Source organism: Octopus sinensis, linkage group LG7, assembly GCF_006345805.1.
Source record: "Octopus sinensis linkage group LG7, ASM634580v1, whole genome shotgun sequence".
Classification (NCBI taxonomy): Eukaryota; Metazoa; Mollusca; class Cephalopoda; order Octopoda; family Octopodidae; genus Octopus; species Octopus sinensis.
In genome coordinates, this window is record NC_043003.1 from 48357127 (window position 1) to 48379849 (window position 22723).

General features: G+C 34.6%; 1 protein-coding gene across 4 annotated transcripts in view; it reads right to left on the reverse strand.

Annotated features, from left to right (window-relative positions):
• Positions 1 to 22723, reverse strand: part of LOC115214243 (probable splicing factor, arginine/serine-rich 6) — a 59972-nt gene that overhangs the window by 11918 nt on the left and 25331 nt on the right. For all 4 annotated transcript variants that reach the window (XM_029783370.2, XM_029783369.2, XM_029783367.2 and 1 more), the window contains exons 2-3: positions 14508 to 14585; positions 12070 to 12183 (exon numbers count right to left, since the gene is read on the reverse strand). In XM_029783370.2, the coding sequence (XP_029639230.1) occupies positions 12070 to 12183; positions 14508 to 14585 (192 nt within the window). The remainder of the gene's footprint in view (positions 1 to 12069; positions 12184 to 14507; positions 14586 to 22723) is intronic.

A 22723-nucleotide genomic window follows, 5' to 3' on the forward strand; every position in this document is an offset into this window, starting at 1 on the left:
TGTATTCATTAGCCACCTTTTCAAAATGATCATCAGCTATATAAACTGCTATTAAACTAGGTATATTTAGTTTAAATAAACACACACCAGTGGTAACTGTTTGAAAATTTAAGTTTAATATCTCCATTTTGCAAGCATTCAGACAAGACCCACTGTTTCAACTCAGATTTATCCAATATATATTCAGGCTATGGACCGGTCACAATCTCATCAACTTGAAAGACTGCTACGGCCAAAAGTAATTGCCCTTCAAGAATTTTCCCATAGTTAAATCTTTGCACTTGAATTGCAAAAAAATATATGCAAAATATTTAGTAGTTGGTGAACATGGGGTCTATGACATTAAAGTCTGATAGGTTAATGAAACAATATTACTGCAGCAGCCAATCTTACAGAAGTAAGATTTATAGGTTCAGACTTTACACACCTTAGTTGGGAATCTATTGTATAAGTGTTTATTTTATTAATTTATGAAAGATGAAAGGAAACTCAGGCAAGATTCAAACAATATTAAATACTGTAAAGCATTTTAACCAATGCTCCAAACTCACTGTCCACCCACATGTCATTAGTTCTTTACTAAAGACTATATATTTGTAGCGAAAGAATATAACTAGATCTACCTGACTAATATGAACTTAGAATTTAGGACAAAGTTAGCTATTCTCCTACACTAGCATTTCTACTAGTTAACTGCATTAAAAAAATTTTTTAAACTACTAATAATAATAATGCAATACCAGGCACTGGCTCTCATGGCTTCTGATCTTAACCGATTGGAAGTGTTATCATGTAGATGTTTTGTCTTGGTGTAAAAGACAGACTACAGCACATATTCTGCTCGACGCCACAGATTTACTTGTCAGTTGTTTGACCATAACCAGTTGAGGATGTCCCTTGGTGGTTGATGATATGTGCATCTCTGATCATAAGCAGAAGCAGTAGGGGAACATCATAGCCATGTGTTGAAAGGAATTCTTTGAGGTTTGGATAATTCACCTCTGGAAACATGGGGGTTTTCATTCAACATCCTTAAGCAACCTTTCCTTATTCAGGGACCTTTTGAGCACGATGGACTACTCAACTTGAAGAAAATTCTAACCGGGCCCCAATGCAAAGTCACACATTGTTTATTTTGATGTGGATCACCATGTTGCACACATGGTTGTGATGCATGTGCTTGATGTACCCTTACCAGACAGGTAGTCATAATGGGTATACTGGGGTTCATATATTTGTGCCCCAGTGTCACTGATGGCAAGCACTGCTCTCTAACTCAATAATAATAAGTATCAGTCAAACACTGGAGTCAATATAACTGACTAGCACTTCCAAATTTCAGGCCCTCTGCATATAATAGAAAGTAAAATAATAAAGGTTTCAAATTTTGACACAAAGCCAGCAATTTTGGGGGAAAGAGGCTAGTCAATTAGATTGACCCCAGTGCTCAATTGGTACTTATTTTATTAACCCCGAAGGATGAAAGGCAAAGTCAACCTCAACAGAATTTGAACGAAGAACGTGAAGATGGATGAAATGCCACGAACACACATTACTTAGTGACAAGAGTCTGGCTGCACTTAGAAACATATGCAACCTGACTTAACATATAGCAACATCTTAATATGCATTTCCAGATGGCTCACCATTTCTCTTCATAATGGCAGCTCCTAAGCCTACAGACAGTTACAGATGACAGCTATAAACTTACCTCACTATGCTCCTAATGCCTGGCAACTGCTACTTTTGACAGCTAAAACACACCCTCCTCACCTGACAGCCATAAGTAATTGAACTTTGCTTCCAGATATCCAGTAAGTTAGTGTGTGTATATATGTATGTGTGTGTGTGTTAGATCACTTTATTCAGCTACTTGTAAACATTCCAGTGTTTTGTTTCTCTCTCTCAGACACTACAGGTTTTAAAGACACACAAGGAACATTCTAAACAATAGGATGGTTATGGTTGAATGCTTTTGAACAGGGTTCACCAAAGGTTAAACAACAACAAAAAACAACAATGAGTGAGTGAACACCACAAATATCAGAACAAGTTCCTCAAAATTGCCATTTATGGTTCACACTTCAGACATAATACTTTTTACTATTCAGACAAAAAGTAATATGCATCTCTGTGACACAAACCCAGAAATGTTTAAAAAAGACTCACAGCAAATAATATTTTAAATACTAGCTTGGTTCAAAGAGTCACAACATTGGCTTAACCAATATATGAACTGAAGAACTGCAGCCCAACATCTTAATCAAGTACATTGTTCTTCAAATACGAAGCTATGAAAATGTTGAGTGAGTGTAATAATCCTAGGCAATCAAACTTTGTATTTATTGAACTATTTCTTGCTAGCATTTTGTTAATTTTGGCCAACATTAATCATTCTACACCCTCTCATTTCAGACAGATACAAAAGGAAAATGAAGATCTTTGTGTGTGAGAGGGCAGGCAGCAGATGTGGGAAATTTGCCATATCCACATAAAAAATCCTGGATCTAGAACTTTACCAGAACATACTGTGGTCTTGATAAATTCAACTGAACTTCCATGATTTTCCTTTACCTTCAATTTCTTCCTTTACTCATTCTGCTCACATTAATTTGTTATTTTATTTCTAAGAATTTTATTCCAAAATAACACATTCCTTTCCTCTACCTTAGAGAATTCTCCCCACAAATTGCAATCGTAATACGTTTTTAAGAGATGAAGCATCCTGTTTTCTCTATAGCAATATTAAAATGATGATTAAAATAGGTCGTATATATGTGTGTGTGCATATATACACACACACGAACACGGCATGTATGTATATATATATATATATATATATAGACACACACACACACACTACATACAGACATGTACACAAAGTGTGCATGCTCTTACCATGAAGTGTATATTATTTTATGGCATGAGCACATAACCACATTTATGAATACATTCTGTCCATCTTTGCTTTCATAGCTCGATGCATGGTAGGCTCTGTTGGTACTGCTATAGTGCTGAAGAACAGGCTACATCATATATTGTGTTCGGAAACTTTTGCATCCTAGAACAGAACCCACTCGAATTGAGGTTATTGTCAGAGACAACGAGAAATTAGGAACAACCACAGCAAATGTGGAACAGAGATATCTGCATGGTGCTGCAAAACACATCTCAGTTGCAATCACTTGAAAAAGATGTGTTTTATATATGCCATCCATACATACACATATCCCAAACACTATTGCGAGATCATGGGTTCACTTCTTCAATTCTCAGACTGGGTGGTGTGTTGTGTAATGAGCAAAACATTTCATCTTACATTGCTCTGCAACCACTGACATCTGGTGTGTGTCACACAGTACAGCTGTACAGGTAATGTTGATTTGATCACTAAACTAATCATCTGTGCAGTTTGTTCAGCAAGAAATTGCAGAATCATCTTTCTCAGACTCAAAAGACTACCCTTATCCCAAACACACATACATACACACTCAAATGTGTGTGTGTGTCCTGAAAATGGAATGAAGAAGCATGACAAAGGGGAGGAGGAGTTGATAACCAATGCCAGTGTGGGAAAGTAGACATAAAATATATATATGTAATATTTATGTAAAAACTGAGGGGCTGAGTAATGATATTTTGAAAATATTTTCAGCTTTCCATTCAAACTCTGAATTAAGGACAACCTATCTCAGCAACATTTATTTAGTAATGGGCAATAACATTACTAAGTCAGCGGTTTTGAATTTCAGTTAGACCATATTCTTGGAGTATGAGAAAGACATTAAAATAAAAAGTGTCAACTGCCAAAACCTGAGACAATATTATGAAGAACACGTTTAAATGAGATAACTCATCCAAGAGTAGAAACCATATTAGAAATGGTTTTTTCCAAAATCTTAATTTTGGAGTATTGGCACCTTATAGGAGGTACACAAAGATACAAAACCAAATTTATATAACAACAATGTAATATAGCTGTAACTGATCAAAGCAGTAGTCAATTTTTTTTTTAGCAAAAATCTTACAGCATAAAGAAAGAATCCCCTAACCAGCAGTTTGTTCAATCTTTCATTTCTGAACTTGCATTTGGTACAAAGTATGTCAAAGCTGGCTGCATCCAATGTAATTTATACTAAATATGATGCATGCTAGAATTATCACAGGTGTCCACAGACACACCAACCTAGATATGATAGTTTTTACTTTGTCTTTGCATTAGTCACTTGCCTAACATACTGAACGCAATAGTAGACTAAGAGAAAATGCATCAGTTTAGCAATCAAGGGCCGTTAGCTTAGTTTCAATTTCTATCAAAGGAAGACAAGGAGCTGACACTAGGAGTTACACACAAGTTAAACACAAACTAAACTGGTAAAAAGGTGCAATTAATTGAAAACTAACACAGGAAACACTTTGGAACCGAGAGTAAACACTGAAAATACACAGTAGTGAATAGAGCATTTTGAAGAATATGGTTTTAAGTATTAAGTTGCTTGCAGGGAAGAAAGTTAGGCAAACAGTTTAGCATATAGCAAAGTAAAAGAATATATATGTAAAAGAAAAAGAAAAAAAAAAAAGAAAAAAGAGGAAAAAAACTATTGTCACATAGTTCTATGCTGGCTGCGGTGTGCTGAGGAACAGGGCCAAAATGAACGTTACTTACGAGGACAAGCAACTAGCCTAGTACATAGTCCCAATACTAGGTGACGTGACTTTTGTGAAAATGAAACCAGCAGGAGAGGTTATATTGCGTGGTCAGGGATTGACCATTGGTCAGTCGAATAATATCACGTAAAAGGTGCCATGTGTTGCACCTACACATGTTGGTATGAGAGGAGAGGGCTAGGGTTGATGGCCTTCGGACTCCTCAATCGAGGGCTGGTTCGAAAGAATTGGTCTAGGTTAATGAGTACGGTTGTTGTAGTAGTAGTGGTAGTAGTAGTAGTAGTAAACTGGTGACAGATGTAGAATTGGATTGGTCAGATGTAGATGTGGAGTCTAGTCTTCGGAGAGCCGTTACAATTGGTCTAGGATAACATGTACAGACGACTGACAACTGTAGCATTTGGTGTCTTTGGTAGTCTCCGCAGAGAGCAGGGGTCAGTCACTCAGCAACACTGAGTTTGTAACTCGGTGGAAAGTGAGACGCAGTAGGTCGTCCAGGAATGGAGTTGTACTGTTTGGAGACAACGGAATGCCAGATCGAAGACGCAGATCATGCGGCTGACTATGATTGGTGTGTAGCAGAAGTATCTGGTGGTAGATAGTGTGCGGAGGAGACGTGTGACGCAGTAGGAGGAGCGCCGTAGCACAGTGAGGACGCACGACTGTATGACTGATCCCTAGACAAACATGGGCATACAAGCATATCAAGTAAATGGCAAAGCAAAACCTAAATCCATGGATGTCATAAAGGTGGTCACTTAACCACCAGCTGACGACAGAAATACTATATTTTACACTGGCTGCAGGGATCATAGTGGAAATTAGTTTTAGCCAAAATGGAGAGCTTCTAAATAGTGTCAATAAATTATTCTACAATTGGGGGGTGGGGTGAAAAATATTTCTTTGGTTATAAACATCTTTGAAAAGTACTTCCCTGTTCAGTTACCTATAAACTTGATTAGATGGTAAGAGTAAATATTTTGATATTTGTTTTAATTAAACATTATAATTACAGACAACTTTACTGAATATCAGCATGATGATTGCACACATCAGCTTTTGGAGAGAAAGGCTGTTTTCTTTTTTTTTTGTCTTTGCGTATGTGATAGACTGCATCTATTGATGTATAAGTGTGGAATAAGCCAAAGAAATAATACTCAGTGTCTTAGGGTATAACCAATAATGATTTCTAATGTAAGCATATTGCTTAGGGAAAGAGAATGTGTGATGTTCATGCTTTTCTCAATTGATGAATTAATTCAAAAGCAATTATTTTAAAATCAGTATCATACTAGTGAATGTACTGGTGGAAAATTGATTCCAATACTATGGTCTTTTGCTTAGGCAGAATACAGATAGTTGCAAAGGCAAAGTTTTGTTTGTTAGAGGATTCACACCAGCCAACAACAAACCAATGAAAAAGCATTTATTTTTGCTAAGCTGCTTAGATATAGCAGCCAAACTTCCCTTAAATCACACTTTGCTGTCTTAGAAAAATAAAAGGACACAGAAGATAATGTAGTCCAAGGTAGAATGGCCACAACTGGAATGCCTTTCATTACAGATCTATTTAATCAGAATGGACATGAAGCTAAACAGCACTCAAAGAATAACAGTTTAAGTGTTTTTCATGTCTAGATTCCTGCTTCTCATGTAAATGTTACTACCCTACCTAAGCTTTACAACTCTTCCTTTCCAGGTTGGCTGCAGCACATTCAACTACCACCTATATACGGCTAACAAACTTATTCAAGCTAAATTCTTATTTCAATCATAATAACAATCCAGACACTAGTTTATAACCAAAAAAAGAAAGGAATAAAAAGAAAGAAAACTTCAGTACAAAGAGTTAGAAGAGTGGGGGAGATTCCATGCAACCAGTGTAACAAAATCTAGAAATAATATAGTTGGAATTCACTGTACTTAATGCTTCACTTTGGATAAAAAAGAAACAAATTACAAACAAAAAAATTACAAGTTTTCATTTACAACCAAATAAAAAAAAATTGTATATTTTTTGAGTATATTATTTCTCATATCAGAACAGTACCTGCAATAAAAAGTGTACAGATTACTAATCAAAGAATATAGATAAGTAATAGACTTGTGATAAAGTAATTTGAAACAACATATGGGACCAGAAGCCCTGGGGAGTCGATTTTAGAATCTAGAGTTCAAAGTTTCCCAGTGAAATTGACTTTTGTAGAACTTTGCACTAAAGGAGATTAAGAATTATATAGTCAAATGTGATGATGAACAATCCAATATCATTAGAAAGAAATTATTTTATGACAATGCCAACATGGAATTTAAAGTTCTTCCCACTGAATTTAATGAATTAAATGGTGATAAAATTAGCATTAAAATTCCTTTAAATTTTTCTGAAAACTAGGAGATATTTCAGATATTGTAAACCCAGTAATTTAGCTAAATTAACAACAGAATACACCCCAACTCCTCAAAAAAAATTTAAGTTAAATTATTTTCTCAATGGAATGATTGTTATTCTCTTAGAAAATATAAGATGTAAATAATTGTGACAGAAATACTTAAAGGTGTTAATAGACTAAAATTACTATGAGTAAAATTTTGTCTAAAATATTGTCCTGAAATTGATTTCTAACACACAGTTCTCAATAATAAAGAAAAGCATTTTAGTTACTAGACAACTAGAACTCACTGGAAGTCGCTTAGGTCAGTAATTAAAAAATTTCATGGGTTTGTTAACCTATAAATCACACACATCTGTGGAAGTGAAGTCCAAAGAATAAAAGTCATCATGCTGATTTGAAAGTTGAGAAATTTGTCAAAGAAGAATACACAAACCAACAACACAACATCGACAGAAATGCAAGAGAATATTTCATACATAAATGAACTGAACTTAAAAGAAAAATACTGTAACCTTTTTAATCTAAATATATGTCAGACAAGATATTCTAAATTTTGGTAACATTTACATGCAAAAGTTTAAACTAATTATTGTTCAGTTAAAATAAAACTATATCCACAGCAGACATAACTGTAGTCTGCATTCTATCAGAGCATCCATTAGTGTGTTGACATGTCTGCAGGCCTAGGAAAACATGAATATTTCCAACATAAAGAACTCTGGCCAAAAACAGAATCTTATATTCCCAGGTTTCCCCGCTCTCTCTCTCTCTCACTGGCACATGTCAATCCAAACACACACACACATCTGTTTTTGGTTATGGGGAAGTAAAATGCTATTTTTCCATGGTCTAGAAATGCATACCGAGGAAAGATCCTTTTTTAAAGTAGTTTTTCCTCATTAGTGGGGGGAGGGAGTTGTGAAGATTAAAAAAAGTCGACAAATTGCCATGTTTAATAAAATAAACAGAATTCCCAACTTTTTAAACTTGTTTAAACCTCTTTGAAGAAAGAAGAATGGTATCAATGTAAATTCTAGTTTGTCTTCTCATTAATGATGAAGGAGACAAGGGCAAAAAAACTTTCGTTAATAGTTTGGTGGTATTTGTCATTTTGAAAATCAAGCCTTAAAATAATATCTAACTGAAGACTAGGTTTAGGATATTCAAGAAAAATTGATACACAAGAACCAAATCCCCCCCAAATCCTCACTTTTATTCAGCTGAAGCAATTTATGAATACTGATCAATAGGATTTGACCCATTCTTATCAGTCACAAGCTTTTATCTGCAAACAAAGTATTAATTGCAGGCTAATAAAAGCTAATTTGAAATGTAAACCTGATAAAGTCTTTAAAAACATTTTTGGAATTCTGTTGCTAATTTCAGTTGGTAATTTAGATGTAAAGCCAATAGTAACTATTAAAAAATCATTTAAGCCAATTATACTATTCAATAATGGAGAAAAATGCCAAGAAGGAATGGAAGCAGTTTTAAGAATGTCACTAACCAATAAGAATTTCACTACCCAATATAAGGAGATGGTCTCTCCTCACTGCCCCAGGTGGCAGTGAACAGCTACAAGTACATAACTGAATACTTTTATTAGGCTACATTGGTGCACTCCAAACAATTTACAGTGGTGTGAAAAAAAGTCTTGACAAGTTACCTTAATGTAACACTTAATGTCAAATTGTTAAATGCATATTCACTGAAACAAGACATTTTACGTTCAAAGCTATGAGAAATGACACCAGCACCTTCAAATAAATTTCAATACAACTAAAAAAAACGTTACTTCAAAACAATACACTACAAGTAGTCTCACCATTCAAAACCACTTAGAAAATGTATGAAAGTATCAGCCTCTCACATTTCATATATATGTCCCTCCTCTCAATGTAATTTGAATTAGTTTTGGCACAAAATATTTAAATTTTTATGTTCTAGCAACATACCTCAGCTAAGGATAGTTTACAGTCAGAAAAATGTATTTTGTAAAAAGTGTGTTCCAGCTAATTAAACCACCTAGCAAGCATATATACAACCTTTACTCAAGAATCTAGACAATATCTCTTGAGAGAAAATCCATGGTGAGTGAAAGCAATTTTTAGGTTGACCTTAGCATCAGAATTTTTACTAAATTAACACAGAATTATTGTAGAAGCCTTACTGCAATTTTTATAGAAAAGTGAGACAGTTAAAGAGAGTGGAACTATCTCAACAAATATAATTGAAAACAAAAAAGTTGAGATAGATTTAATCTGTTATCATCAACAGTGTAAATAATGAGAAATATGTAACATCATACAGAAGAGTAACTACTTTATGTAACTCTTGATTTATCAATTTATTCAAAGTATTTTAGAATAAATTAAAATATTATGGTACAGTATCTGTAAATATCAATATTTACATGGAACTGCAGCTAAACATTAAATAGTGAACAGAGATTTTGTGGAATTACAGCTGAAGAGTAAATGGTAATAAAATTTTACAGACTTGAAGTTAATGGTAGAGTAAGTGAGCTAAATGGTTGGGATAAACTTACTACATCAAGAGGTATTATAGAGCTTTATCCACCTGAGAGAATCTAAGAATATCATAACCAATAATATCTCACGACAGACTGCTCTACACACATATCAGATGATCCATTAGTGAGCAGTCACTCACAAACACTCAGTTACTTCCATGTAAAAAAAAAAAAATGTTCAGGCAGAGCTGACAGGAGCTAATTAGCAGCATCAGCCAGCCATCCTAAAAATACCATATTCATTGAAGCCATATCAGATATGAAAAAATGCTGACATGGTTAGATGTAATCATAAATAACAGCGAAAAAGATTTAAGTTGACCTTTTCTTAGCATTCATAATCAGCATTAACCCTTATATTCAGATTACTGTCAAATATAATGCTTATTTATTCACATATTGTTTTGAATTAATCTGGTATTGTCTCAGCTTTGAGACCTCTAAGATGTGAATGTTTATTTTTAGAATGTCATTGTCAGGTAGGTGTGAGAGGCCATATCTGGCTAGTTTGAATATAAAACAATATTTTGGCTGGATATGGTAGGTTTAAATGCTAACGACTTAAAGCCCTTTCAAAGCACACATTATTAAGCATGTTTACATGACTGTCTTAAAGCATTTATGCAGTCCAACCCATGGCAGCATGGACAATGGATGTTAAATGATGATGCATGGTCTGTGTGAATCTACTTATTTAATGTTTCTTAAATAGCAGTATTTAACAAACTAAAGTCTCTGTTTGTTACTTTGAACATCATTTCATTTACAGCTAGCACAGATTTCATAATCACACAAATAAACCAATAGTCCTTGTCATATGAAGTGTGAATTTGTCACAGTTGTTAAGGATAAAGTGTCACTACTGACAAGGTAGCATTAAGTTACATAAGTTTTTGTTTTTTTTAACCTAACATGAGATAATGTACCAGGCTCGTTATGCTCTTAGTTGGTATTTTTAGTTAGTAATTATCCTTTCTGGAACCACAATGATCCATTTAGAGAAAGAGCTCACTAATATATACATTTGCTATTTTTGAGTTAGAAAGATGAAAGGATTTTTTCAAAAAATTTATAAATACTTTTCTGCCTACTCATTCATCATCATTTAACATCCATTGTCCATGCTGGCATAGGTTGGATGGTTTGACCAGGGCTGGCAAGCTGGAAGGCTGCACCAGGTTCCAGTCTGTTTTGACATGGTTTCTACAGCTAGATACACTTCCTAATGCCAACCACTCAGAGCGTAACGGATTTTTTTTACGTGCCACCGGTGTCTGCCATGACTGCAGATTTGGCTTGATGGGTCTTCTCAAGCACAGCATAATGCCAAATGGGACTCAGTCATTGCCTCCTCAAGGCCCAACACTCCAAGCCCGGCATAGTGCCACATGGTCTGAACAATTTATATACACAAATTTTAAACTGCTTTATTTTGTATCTCGTAAAAATAGCTCCAAGTCTTGCCATTCTCTACTTGCAATTGTGGTGACAACAGCATAAAATAGAGTTGAGTCTACAAACTAGATTCATGGAAACTATGCAAAATAGGTAGATGCATGGAAGTCCTATATACTGCTCTCCAAGTTATTCCCCAAATCACAAAAAGATTCATCAATTACAAGAAGTACTTCAATCTAAACACTGTATCAAATAAAGGAATGCCAACCTTTAAAATTGTAAAGGAATAAATATTAGACATACCTAAAGGGAGTTTATTACACAATCACTTTTATGTAACTGAAATGAATGCTCAACAAAATGAAACCAGAGATAATGAAACCAGAGATATAGTCAACTTCTAGATTGTACATGGGAATCTCCAAGCTTAAACTGGCTTACTGTCACATGAATGCAAATGATTTATTGATTAACCAAACATTCAGTTATATTAACCAACTACAACATAAATAATTTAATTTGCATGAAGGGGGGGGGGGGTAGACAAAGTGTAATGGTGAGAATTTGCATGGTGAATGTTATAACTTCTCTACAAGTCCTTTTTTTTTCCCTTTCTAAAATCCTTCACTTCTGAAATCCAAATGCAGTAAGAAAATTAAGAACTCTAAGATAAGAGTAAGCCTAATTAGCTAAATTACTGAACTATTCTAAACAAGTGAACTGTCAGGAAAAAAAAAGCATGTTTTGTAGTCTCATGTTGGTTCATATTTGACTATTTAATCCAATATCATAACAGCTAGCAACTGGAATAGAAACTAATTACAACCCAATTGTTTGGTCAACTAAACATTTTCATCAAATATTCTTAACTGGAGACAAATTTTTAGTGATAAATTCAAGTAATTATACATAAAACTGTATTTGACACACACACATCTGAACCATATGCACACAACCTCACATATGTAAATATTAAGGCAAGAACATATGCATGTACCTTTTTTATATTAATAAAAAATATATATATAGGTAAAAAAATAGAATGTTGAAGAAATTTACAGTTATGGATATACATACCGACGCCAATGGCCTCCAGAATGACCCATGCCTCTCCGTCTAGAATTTCCTCTTGGTTTCCTTGTTTGGTATGGACGAGCATGTTCTACACGAACTCTTCGACCACTAACAGATCTTCAAAAAAAGAGAGAGATTCAAGCAAAGTTTAAGTAAATTATGAGTTAACAAGAAATTATAGCATTAAATAATTGAGAGAGAGAGTGTGTGCATTCTGTCGATATTTCAGATCCCTAACCCTATAGCCACTGTTCCTCAACCATTACGTGTATTTCCTCCTAGTTCTCTATATAAATGCTAGGTATCCATTGATAAAATCATACTCGTTAACCTCAAGTTATAAAACCAGTAAGTGATAGCACTGAGTTAAAAAAGTAAACAAATTCACTTAATTGGCATTTGTTTAAGACAGGAATATGATATGGTGATTCTCAGTGAATCCTTTTCTCTCTCATTTCTTAATTTCACATCTGTTTCTACTATATTTGCAAACGTTTCATTGAATATGTATAAACATAATTGCTTCTGTGAAATCTGTCGCCTTATGTGACATTTTATTAATTTTCTTTAAACTTGACAAATGATTTACTTTAGCATTTTTTTCTTCTTGCAGCTGACAAAAATAACTTCCAAGTATTAATTCATTTGAAATGATTTTCCTCCACACAGGTAAATGGAGATTCAAATCTATTGTTACCCCAGCATTTATCCACATCCAATTCTTAATTGTTTGCTTTCTCTCAACGACATTCCCGGTTGATTCCACTCAGAATATATTGGCTTGAAAACAGTTTACAATTTTGTAAGCCTAAAAAATAATTACTTAATTTAGGTGATGATCTGCTGTTAAGATATTCAAGATTTCATGTTTACCATTATTAGCTCCTACATTCAAATTCAAATCTCACAAGTAACAGTTTTTACCTCTCAAGCATTCAGAGTGAAAATACATACTAAACATGAACTAGAATAACCACTTTTTATTTAAAAAAAAAAAACATCTTCAAATTTGTGGTACTCTGTCAACACAAAAAAAATCACTTCATGCCATTGTCATAATATCCATGCTTACACGGAGGGAAATAAAATTTTCAGAACAAATTTTCTACAACCAGATATGATTCCTAGCTCCAAGTAAGATATTATTTCCTCATGACTAGACATGTTCTCAATAAAGAATTGAAAAAAGGACACCGCTAGCATAGGAATGACATTCATTTACAATTACCAAGCAAAGGCAAGAAGACTGTAACACACACACTCTTATGCACAGAGTCATCCAACCTGTACCAGCTTGGATCATGAATGTTAAATGATGATGATGATGTGTGTGTATGGCCATGATCATGATGATAAAATAATGGGCTTCTTTCAGTTTCTATCAACCAAATCCATTCACAAGATTTTGTTGGCCAGCAGCTATAGTCAAAAACTCCTGCCCAAGGAATCCACGCAGTGGAACTGAACCTGAAACCATGCTGTTGAGAAACAAACTTAACCCACAGCCACATGCATGTATGTATGTATGTACGTACACACATACACCAAGTCAGACAGGCATGCAATGGATTATTCAAGGAAATCTTCTCTGATGCAATCTACTTAGTTTTTCTTCATATATTTCCTACAAAAACATGATGACGAGTAACTTCTCAAATGTTATTACCATTATTGAAGTGTGATTTCAACTGTTTTAAACTGCATTGGAAATGGGTATTTAGCAACATCTGTAAAGATTTTTATTATTGCAAGAATGCTTTTTAGGTTTTCTTACAAATGTATTTTGTTTAGTAACTTCTTAAGACAAACATAGGAAGCCATCTGTGTAGTTTCCCTCATTTCTGTCTCCAATAATGTACAAAGAAACATCCTTATTATATTTTACTGTTGAACATTAAAATACATTAGTTATTGCAGCCATCCAGTTTTAGTTTTTTCTTTGCCTGGTTACAAACCATATCAGGAATATTAGCCAGCCTTTAGTTCCTCATATTATATCATTAACTTTTTTCAAGCTATAGTTTCAAATCAAGTCAGCTAATAAAGCAAGAGATTATGCGACTTTGTATACCTTTCTTTTACAAGCTACTTCAAGACAAGATTAAAGCATTCAATGATGCAGGTTATTTTGTCTTTTAAAACATAGAGCTGATTCAGTAACTCTATGCTCAAATCAATCCTATCCTGAGATGAAAAACCATTACCTAAAAGCAAGACTTCAACCATAAAATTCCAGCGAGATCACTACACAATAAGATTAACTTTCATTATTTCACTCTTTGTTAATAGCTCAACACTTTCTGAGTATAATACAATAAAATAGCCTGAAATTCAGACAAAACCATTTTCACAATTTGAATATTATTTGAGTAGCTTATACAATAAATTTCTGAATTAACATTTGCAACTGTAAGGTATGACAGAAACATAAAACTCCTTACCTGCCATCAAGGTCTCTGACAGCGCGTTCAGCATCTTCTGGGTATTTGAAAACCAAAAATGCAAATCCTGGTGGGTTTCTAAATACAATAAAAAATTTATAGTAAAAAATAGAATGAAAAATTAAAACTGATGTGTAATAAAAGCAAAACAACAAAAAAAAATAACCATCAAAAGAAGAATGTTGTAATATTAAACACTAGCAATATCAAAGAATCCTGAATCAAATGTGGAGATGCTGCCAGTGTGAGTGTGTGTGTAGGTTTTATTTAGGCCAGGAAGAAGCAATGTCCATGATCTTTGAAATGTCCCTCCCAAACTGAGGGATGTCTGTAGAGAAATCATGGGCATGGAGGAAGGAAGGGAGATCAAGATGGCTTTACGCCAGGAAAGAGAAGATGGAACAAAGTGTTTAGCATGGGATTTAGGAATAACACACAACAGAGGAGAAAAAGAGAAGCAAATGAGTTGGATGGGTCTAGTCTTGCCAATTCCAAAGAGCAGACATAGTTTTAGCAGAAGGGATAGAATGAACTAACAGGGCAATAGTGTGTTTTTTAGTGAATGAACCTTGATGGTTTTCTTTTAGATGTGGTCCTAAATATGTGTGTGCGGCAGCAGCTTGATGATTCCAGGTGTAATCTCAATGCTAATGTTAATATTACCTCTTCAAAAGTACAGCAAATAGCAGCACTTCCAAGATAGTTAAACAATAGATAGCAATATAAGAAATGGAATGAGACAATGTTTAGAAAAGACATTAGGTCTTTTACCACTTTCAAATTATTCTTGCCACAGACAAATTTTTGAGTAAAGAGAACAGCTCTGGAGTTAAAAGGACAGCAACATTTCATATCAATTAATTACACTTCTGTTATTGTTTAGTCTTCATTAAATGTGGTGATAATGGCAGATGACACGATTGCAGACAAGCTAACATTTGATGATGACCCACAGAATTAATCAGGTCCAACATGTCAGGCTCAGTTGAAACTTACCGGTCAGTTAGCTTTCTAGTTACGAATTGTATTTCTGATGTTGGTGCTTAGTATTGTTGCTATTGCTGGTATTAGTAATGTTGCTGTGGTGGTGGTAATGGTGGTAGTAGTAGTAGAGGTGGTGGTAATAGTGGTGGTGGTAGTAGTAGTTGGTATTGCTGAATGAAGAAACAAGATGTATCTTAGTATGTTATCTATACCTCTCTGTACTGGTTCATTAAGACAAGTTACTTAAGAAAACACATCTACCACATGAATTTTCAACCAGTTTCTTTTTCAGAGCTAGCAACTATACTTGGCCTACATTGGTGATGACTACTCTGTAGACAAATAACAGTAAGTAGTAGCAAGTGCTTTTAAAAAAGGAATATTAGATATATTTGTGGTAAATCTAACAGTTTGCAATGATCACGTCCATATAGAGAACCTCTGCACATGTACAAGTGCAAGAATTGATTTATATAAGCCAAGTTGAATTCACTAAATGGCTGAAATACATAAGTATATAAAAAAATATTCAATAGAAACTACACACGAAACTTAAAGCTGGAAGGATGGGAAGAATACTTCTTAAACCAATCATAACAAAGAAGCTATTAAAACCAGTTGTATCTAAATGGTATTATATAAACAATAATATTATATATAAATCTACTCTAATCCAAAATCACACAAAAATAATCTGGAAATCCAACTAGGTTTTAAGAATAGCTGGGAAAATAATGTTTTCAGTAAGAAATGGTTATACAACAGCAAGGTAAAAAAATTGAGATTTTTTTTTTTTCAATCAGCAAGCACTGAATTATAAAATACACAAGAGAGTAAAAATGTTTTTTTTAAATATCTGGTAAAAAAATTTCTTTTTCTCAAGTCAAAAACCAACAATTATATCCTCGGAGAAATATGGTTTTCAGGAAAACAAAAACAAATGAGATGATGATAACAGATCTAAAAATAAAGCTTATGAAAATAAATTAATTTCTCTAAATAAGTGCAGTAAAGGATGTGGATAAATGAGAAAAAGGATTAAGTTCAAATAGGTAAGAAAAATTGGGTATGTATATAAAGTGCAGAGCTGGCTGGATAGTCAATCAGATGGTTCTCTGTTCAGTTTCACAATGTGGTACTTAGGGCAAGGTCTTCTGCTATAGTCACAGGTTGAGCAAAGTCTTGTGAATGGATTTGGTAAAACAAAACTGGAACAAAGCCTATTGCATGTGTGTATGTTTAGACTTGTGCTTCTCCAAAAATTCACTTAGTTGCAGACAGTGACATTGCTGTCATTTCCCTTACCAATAGGTCATTTGTTGGCTTTGAGACTTCAAGAACATGTGAAATAACATGTATGGAGAGGTTGGTGCAACTTCACTCACAAGATATTGGTCAATGAAGTGTTATATTAAAAGATAGCAGCTGACAGCATCAACAGCAACACCAGACCTTAACTACTAGGTCCTGAAATAAACTTCCTAACCTCACAGCTGTAACTCTCTCTCTCTCACTCACACACACACATGGTGAGTTCCTTAAAGTTCCAGTCTTACAAATTTCACTCACGGCAACAGTAAATGACATCAGCCAAAAGCAAACCACACAGCAAAGAATGAATCTTAAACCACATCATTTATGAACTGAATTTCTTTGTAACAGCACATTCTGTTTTAAAGTAATTATTTCTTCACAATCCTTTGACGAAAGTATATCCTGAAATGGCAGCTTATTCTGTTCTGTAGTGCCAATGCTGAATTGGGCAAAAGATCGTTAACTGCTAGCAGGTAAGAGATGGTGTTGCCCCCTGTGCATGCTTTATCCTTTGGTGAATTGTACTAATGATTCTGTCAGTCTGAATGGAGTGTAATCTATTGGCAATGGGAATGTTTGGTTCTATGAATCCAAACTGTAAAAGTTTTTATACAAAACAGCATTATTAATATTTGCAGGGATATGGTCCAGGTGGTGGGGTTCCAGACAGGTCTACGATCAAGCCTATGGCAGTGGAGACCCCTGGAACCCCACCACCTGGACCATATCCCTGCTCATTGATATCAGGGCAGAGGTGGCTATCCACACTTGCAGGCCCCACAAGTCAGAGTGACTGTTCCACTCTCTCACCACCCTCTGGGGCAATGCCTTTTCCATTTTGTCAGCTGGGACCAAGAGGTGGTCTGATTTACAGGAAATCCACGAGAATGTAAGAATGTTGTAGCTTACTACATGAGATTGGTCAGTATAAAGCAATTAGAATATTATTTATTGTAATAAATTAGTAAACTTATGGTTGGAATTATATTGTAGATTTTATAATTGCTTCAACCATAGGTATAAGGCCACTAAATTTGGAGAGAGGGAAGAGTCAATTTATTATACAGACCCATACAATGAGGAAAGGCAAATAGGAGATATACTAAATACTGCAAAAACATTTTATCCTCCTCAATATTTATCTTCCAGCCCACCACCTTTGATATTATTCTCAATAATGAGAATATGAATAATGAACAGATCAGTAAATAAGGTGTGTTATTTCCTGACAGCATTTATTATCCCAGGATTAAGATTAATGAGAGAGGCAATGACCTCAGTCAATAATGTACTGAACAAACTGTGGAGACAGAGATATCAATGGTATTCTATCACCAACACTGTATTAGGTCTGCAACCAAGACATTTGTTCCAAACCACTCAGCAAAACTGATAAAAATCTTAATTTGCAGATTTCAGCTTGCCCTTCAAAGAGAGGGTTTTCTTTTTCTTTCCTTGTGGTCAAACCCAAAACCTCTGTCATGATACTCATCCTTAGAATTCATCCTATCACTCATCAGAATCACAGACTAGGACCTCTCCTCTTGTATCCATCTATCTAGGACAAATTTGGCATTAAGTTCTTTTTCTGGTTACTGAAACCTATTTGGCAGGAAACAGCTTCAACAGGTACAAACATTTCCATACAAGACAATAAAAATTTCATGACCGGTGCTAAAGCAGAAATGAATGAATGAATGAATGGCCAAGCTTAACAGGAAAGATATAAAATAAGCACACCTTCCCTTGAACAAACACAAAAGGATTATTCTAAATATATTAAAAATAATCACTTAAGCATAATACTCAGCATGTATAAACATGTCTTTTTAGAAAAGTAGCTCTGTCTATGTATGTCACACACTAACATAGCTTTATAAGTTACAGCTCTGCACAGATCAGAATATGAGAGAACACCTGTAGTCAGAAATGACCATGTATAATGAATGTATGGACAGAGTACATCTCACACATTCCTAAAAAGATATATAAGCTACAGTAGACAAATAAATAGACCTTGTTAATACCTCCATCAGCCTTTCATGTATACAAAGCAGGAAACAACAGAGTGGATTATTACAAAACCCTATTACAATACTATCATATCACTATCATTCCTACTAGTAGTAGTAGACATATCTCCTAGCCTTGAGAACAATAACCACTGCTAGCTATCTCTAATATAGGTTAGCCAGTAGCTAAAATCTGGCTCTGGGTTGCTGTTGGTAACAGCATAACAATGACAAGCTCCCCCATCCACCCCACCGTATCTAGTTCAGAGGGGTGGGGTCTGTCGTCATTAGTTCTTTTCAGGCTTTATTCCACTATTCCACCCCCTTTCAAACACATGACTATTAATATACAAATAATAAAAAAATATATATAGAAACTTTGCATAAAACAATTCTATTGTATTGCAACAGTGATCAACAACCACTATCATTATCCATCACAGTGACCAAAATGACAAAGACCACCACATATGTACATGTGTGTGTGTGTGTATACACACGGGTTGGACAAAATAATGGAAACACCTAGCATCATAATTTTGAAATATCTATAACACTGTCAAAAGCTTGCTCTTTTTATGTTTTTTTAAATTTATTATTAGTGTTGCTTAATATGGTTTGCTAAAATTGCTGTTTCCTTTCAGATATCATCAGAAAAAGGTAATTAAAATTCATTAAAGAGGTCAAATTGTTGGTGCTCGTATAGCAGGTGCTAGCGTAACGAAAACAGCTGAAATGTTTGGTGTATCAAGAAGTACTGTCTCAAAAGTAATGACAGCCTTTGAGAAAGAGGGAAACAAAACAAAACTCCAGAAGAAAACTAAAACTTTCAGATAGGGATCGTTGATCTCTTATGCAAATTGTTAGAAAGGATCACAAAATTGCAGCTCCCAAAATTACAGCAGAGCTTAATGACCACCTTGAGAACCCAGTTTCTACTAAAAACTGTTCGCCGGGAGCTACACAAAGCCGGATTTCACAGGAGGGCTGCAATTAGAAAAGCACTACTTTCAAAAACAAATGTTGCAAAGCATTTAGAGTGGAATAAAAACCTACAGAATTGGTCCCTAGAGCAGTGGAAGAATGTTATTTTCTCGGATAAGTCATCCTTTATCTTATTTCTGGCTCCCGTCCAAGTATACTTGTGGAGACAGCCAAAAGAAGCATTTAACCCAGACTGCCTTCTTCCAACTGTTAAACATGGAGGTGGGTCTGTGATGATTGGGGGGGGGGGCTATATCTTGGAAATCTGCTGGCCCAATGGTTTCCCTTCATGACAGAATTAATAGACAAGACTATTTAAGCATTTTATTTGATTAGATTCATTCCATGGTTGTGGAATTGTTTCCGGAGGGATGTGCAATCTTTCAGGATGATAATGCACCAATTCATACAGCTAAAATTGTTACTGAATGACACGAGGAACATTCTAGTGAAGTTGAACATCTTATCTGGCCACCACAGTCCCCAGATCTCAATATTATTGAACATTTATGGTGCATTTTAGAAAAACAAGGAGTTGATATTCTCCACCATCATCACTACAAGAACTGGAGACTGTTTTAGCTGAAGAATGGACAAAAATTCCTTTGTAAACAATTCAAACTTTGTACGAGTCCATACCTCGTAGAATTCAAGCTGTAATTACTGCCAAAGGCAATCCTACCCCATATTAAAATAAATTTGCTTGAAATTTTAAGGCGTTTCCATTATTTTGTCCAACCCTTGTATATGTATATATGGGTATCATCATCATTTAACATCCACTTTCCATGCTGGCATGAGCTGGACGGTTTGACTGAGGACTGGCAAGCCAGAAGGCTGCACCAGGTCCAATCTCATCTGACAAGATTTCTACAGCTGGATGCCCTTCCTAACGGCAACCACTCAGAGTATAGTCAGTGCTTTTTATATGCCACCGGCACCGGGGCCAGTCTCCCTGCAAATTGCTGGCATCATTTAATTTAAAATCATTATTATTATTATTGTATTGAGTTAGCAAAAATAGCAAAAGACTAGTCAAAGTTCAAATCTAGTCATGGCTGCTTTATAATTCCCAGCAGAAATTTTTCCTATTAAAAATAAACTCACAATCTGACAATGCCTTAAAGGCTAGTCAAACTAAGTGCATCGCTTAAATACATACCACACAACCTTCAGCAAAAAACTTCTGATCCATGAGATAAACAAAAAAAAAAATTTTAATCACATTGTTACTGAGCATAAAACCCCACATATACAAAAGAGTTAAAAGTCTTATTGAAAATACAAAACATTTCATTAGAAACAGAACATCCACAACATGAATGAATGCATGATATTCTATCCACCTTACACTTATACTTCTTATTGAAACACAGTATCCTAAATGAAAATTCAGAGGCAGAAAAGTAACAAGTAAATCCAAAAGTGTTCTAGTTACTGTAAATAGCTACCAGACAAATCAATGTTAAATTTTTTTTTTTTTAATATATAGCAGTATGATGGCAAATTTATCTTTTGCAACACACATTTTATATAGACTCACTCAAAAACTCAGTACAGCCCTCTCTGTCATACACACTCACACCCATATATGTATACCCAGTCCATCCTTCATCCACCAATATGAATCTATTCCTGTCATGGCAACATTCCAACTAGAGCCAATTCTAGGTACATGTACCTCTCCCCATTTCCAAACATAAACACAGCTAAAAAGATATTCTATTTTCATTACCTTTTCTCAGAAAATATCAAGGAAAAGATAACTTATCATCATCATCATTCCTACATAAAAGCCTTTGATTAAGGAACTGCTTTCCAATTCATTACTCTTTTCCATAAAACCACTCTAGATATAAGGGAGCAATGAAGTTTGTTTTTTATTCTCTACTATGCTAGTGTAGCAAACTTGCTCATATATTTGAAGTAAGGAAAACCAGAAGAAAAATTTATACAAACATCCATCCATCTAATCAATGCTATGTTTTTACACACAGACTTACACATTAAGAGATAATCAAAACCAAATGTTAAAAACATTTTTCTTGTTTGTGAATAAGCTAAAAATACAATTTTCAATAGTCAGGTCAGTAACACATTTTCCTTTGTTTCTACATCCATCTGCCATGCTAGTATGGGTTAGAGGAAGAATATTTTACTGAGGCATTATCTTACATCCTGATGCCCTTCCTGTTGCTAAACCGTTCTTGTTTTTCATGTAAGAGATCTCTTATTCCACACCATCTTCAAAGGTGCAAAGCTAGTAGATCATTTGTTGACGAGAAATGGCAATGTTACTCTTTGTAGCTAAGCAATTTACAGAGAACAAATGTAATCAAACAAACATAAGTAATGGAAAAAGGGGTGCTTCTTTTAGTTTCTGTCAATCAGTTCTACTCTGAAAGCTTTGGTCAGCCCAGGGTTATACAAGAATATACATGTCCACAGAGCTGCACAGTGTGATTGAACATGAAATCCTATGATTGAAAAGTGGAACTTCTTAAGCACACAATCACACTTGCACCTTACAGAGCCAACTCTTAGTGATTTATTAAACATTAGTTCAAACAAGTGTTCCAACCATGACCATCCCATCTTATGTTATCAGATTTGTAGCATATAAGAACAAAAGTACTCCAATTCTGATTGTGGATTAGTGTTTATTTTTTAAATTTTCCAAATATGACCATAGTTGGAATGTTTGATGAATCAATAACTACGTTTAGATTCCTTACTAACATGACCATTGAAATTTGCATACTTTCAGTGCATATGGAAATAAAAGATGAAGTGGACTGATTTGCTTCAAGTTTGCAAAATTCCTGTTTCGGTAAAGAATACAAACAAATGAAATAGCAAACAACTTCATATTTAGTGCATTTGTCTGATAGAATAGCACGCTAAAACACTTTTTGAATCATT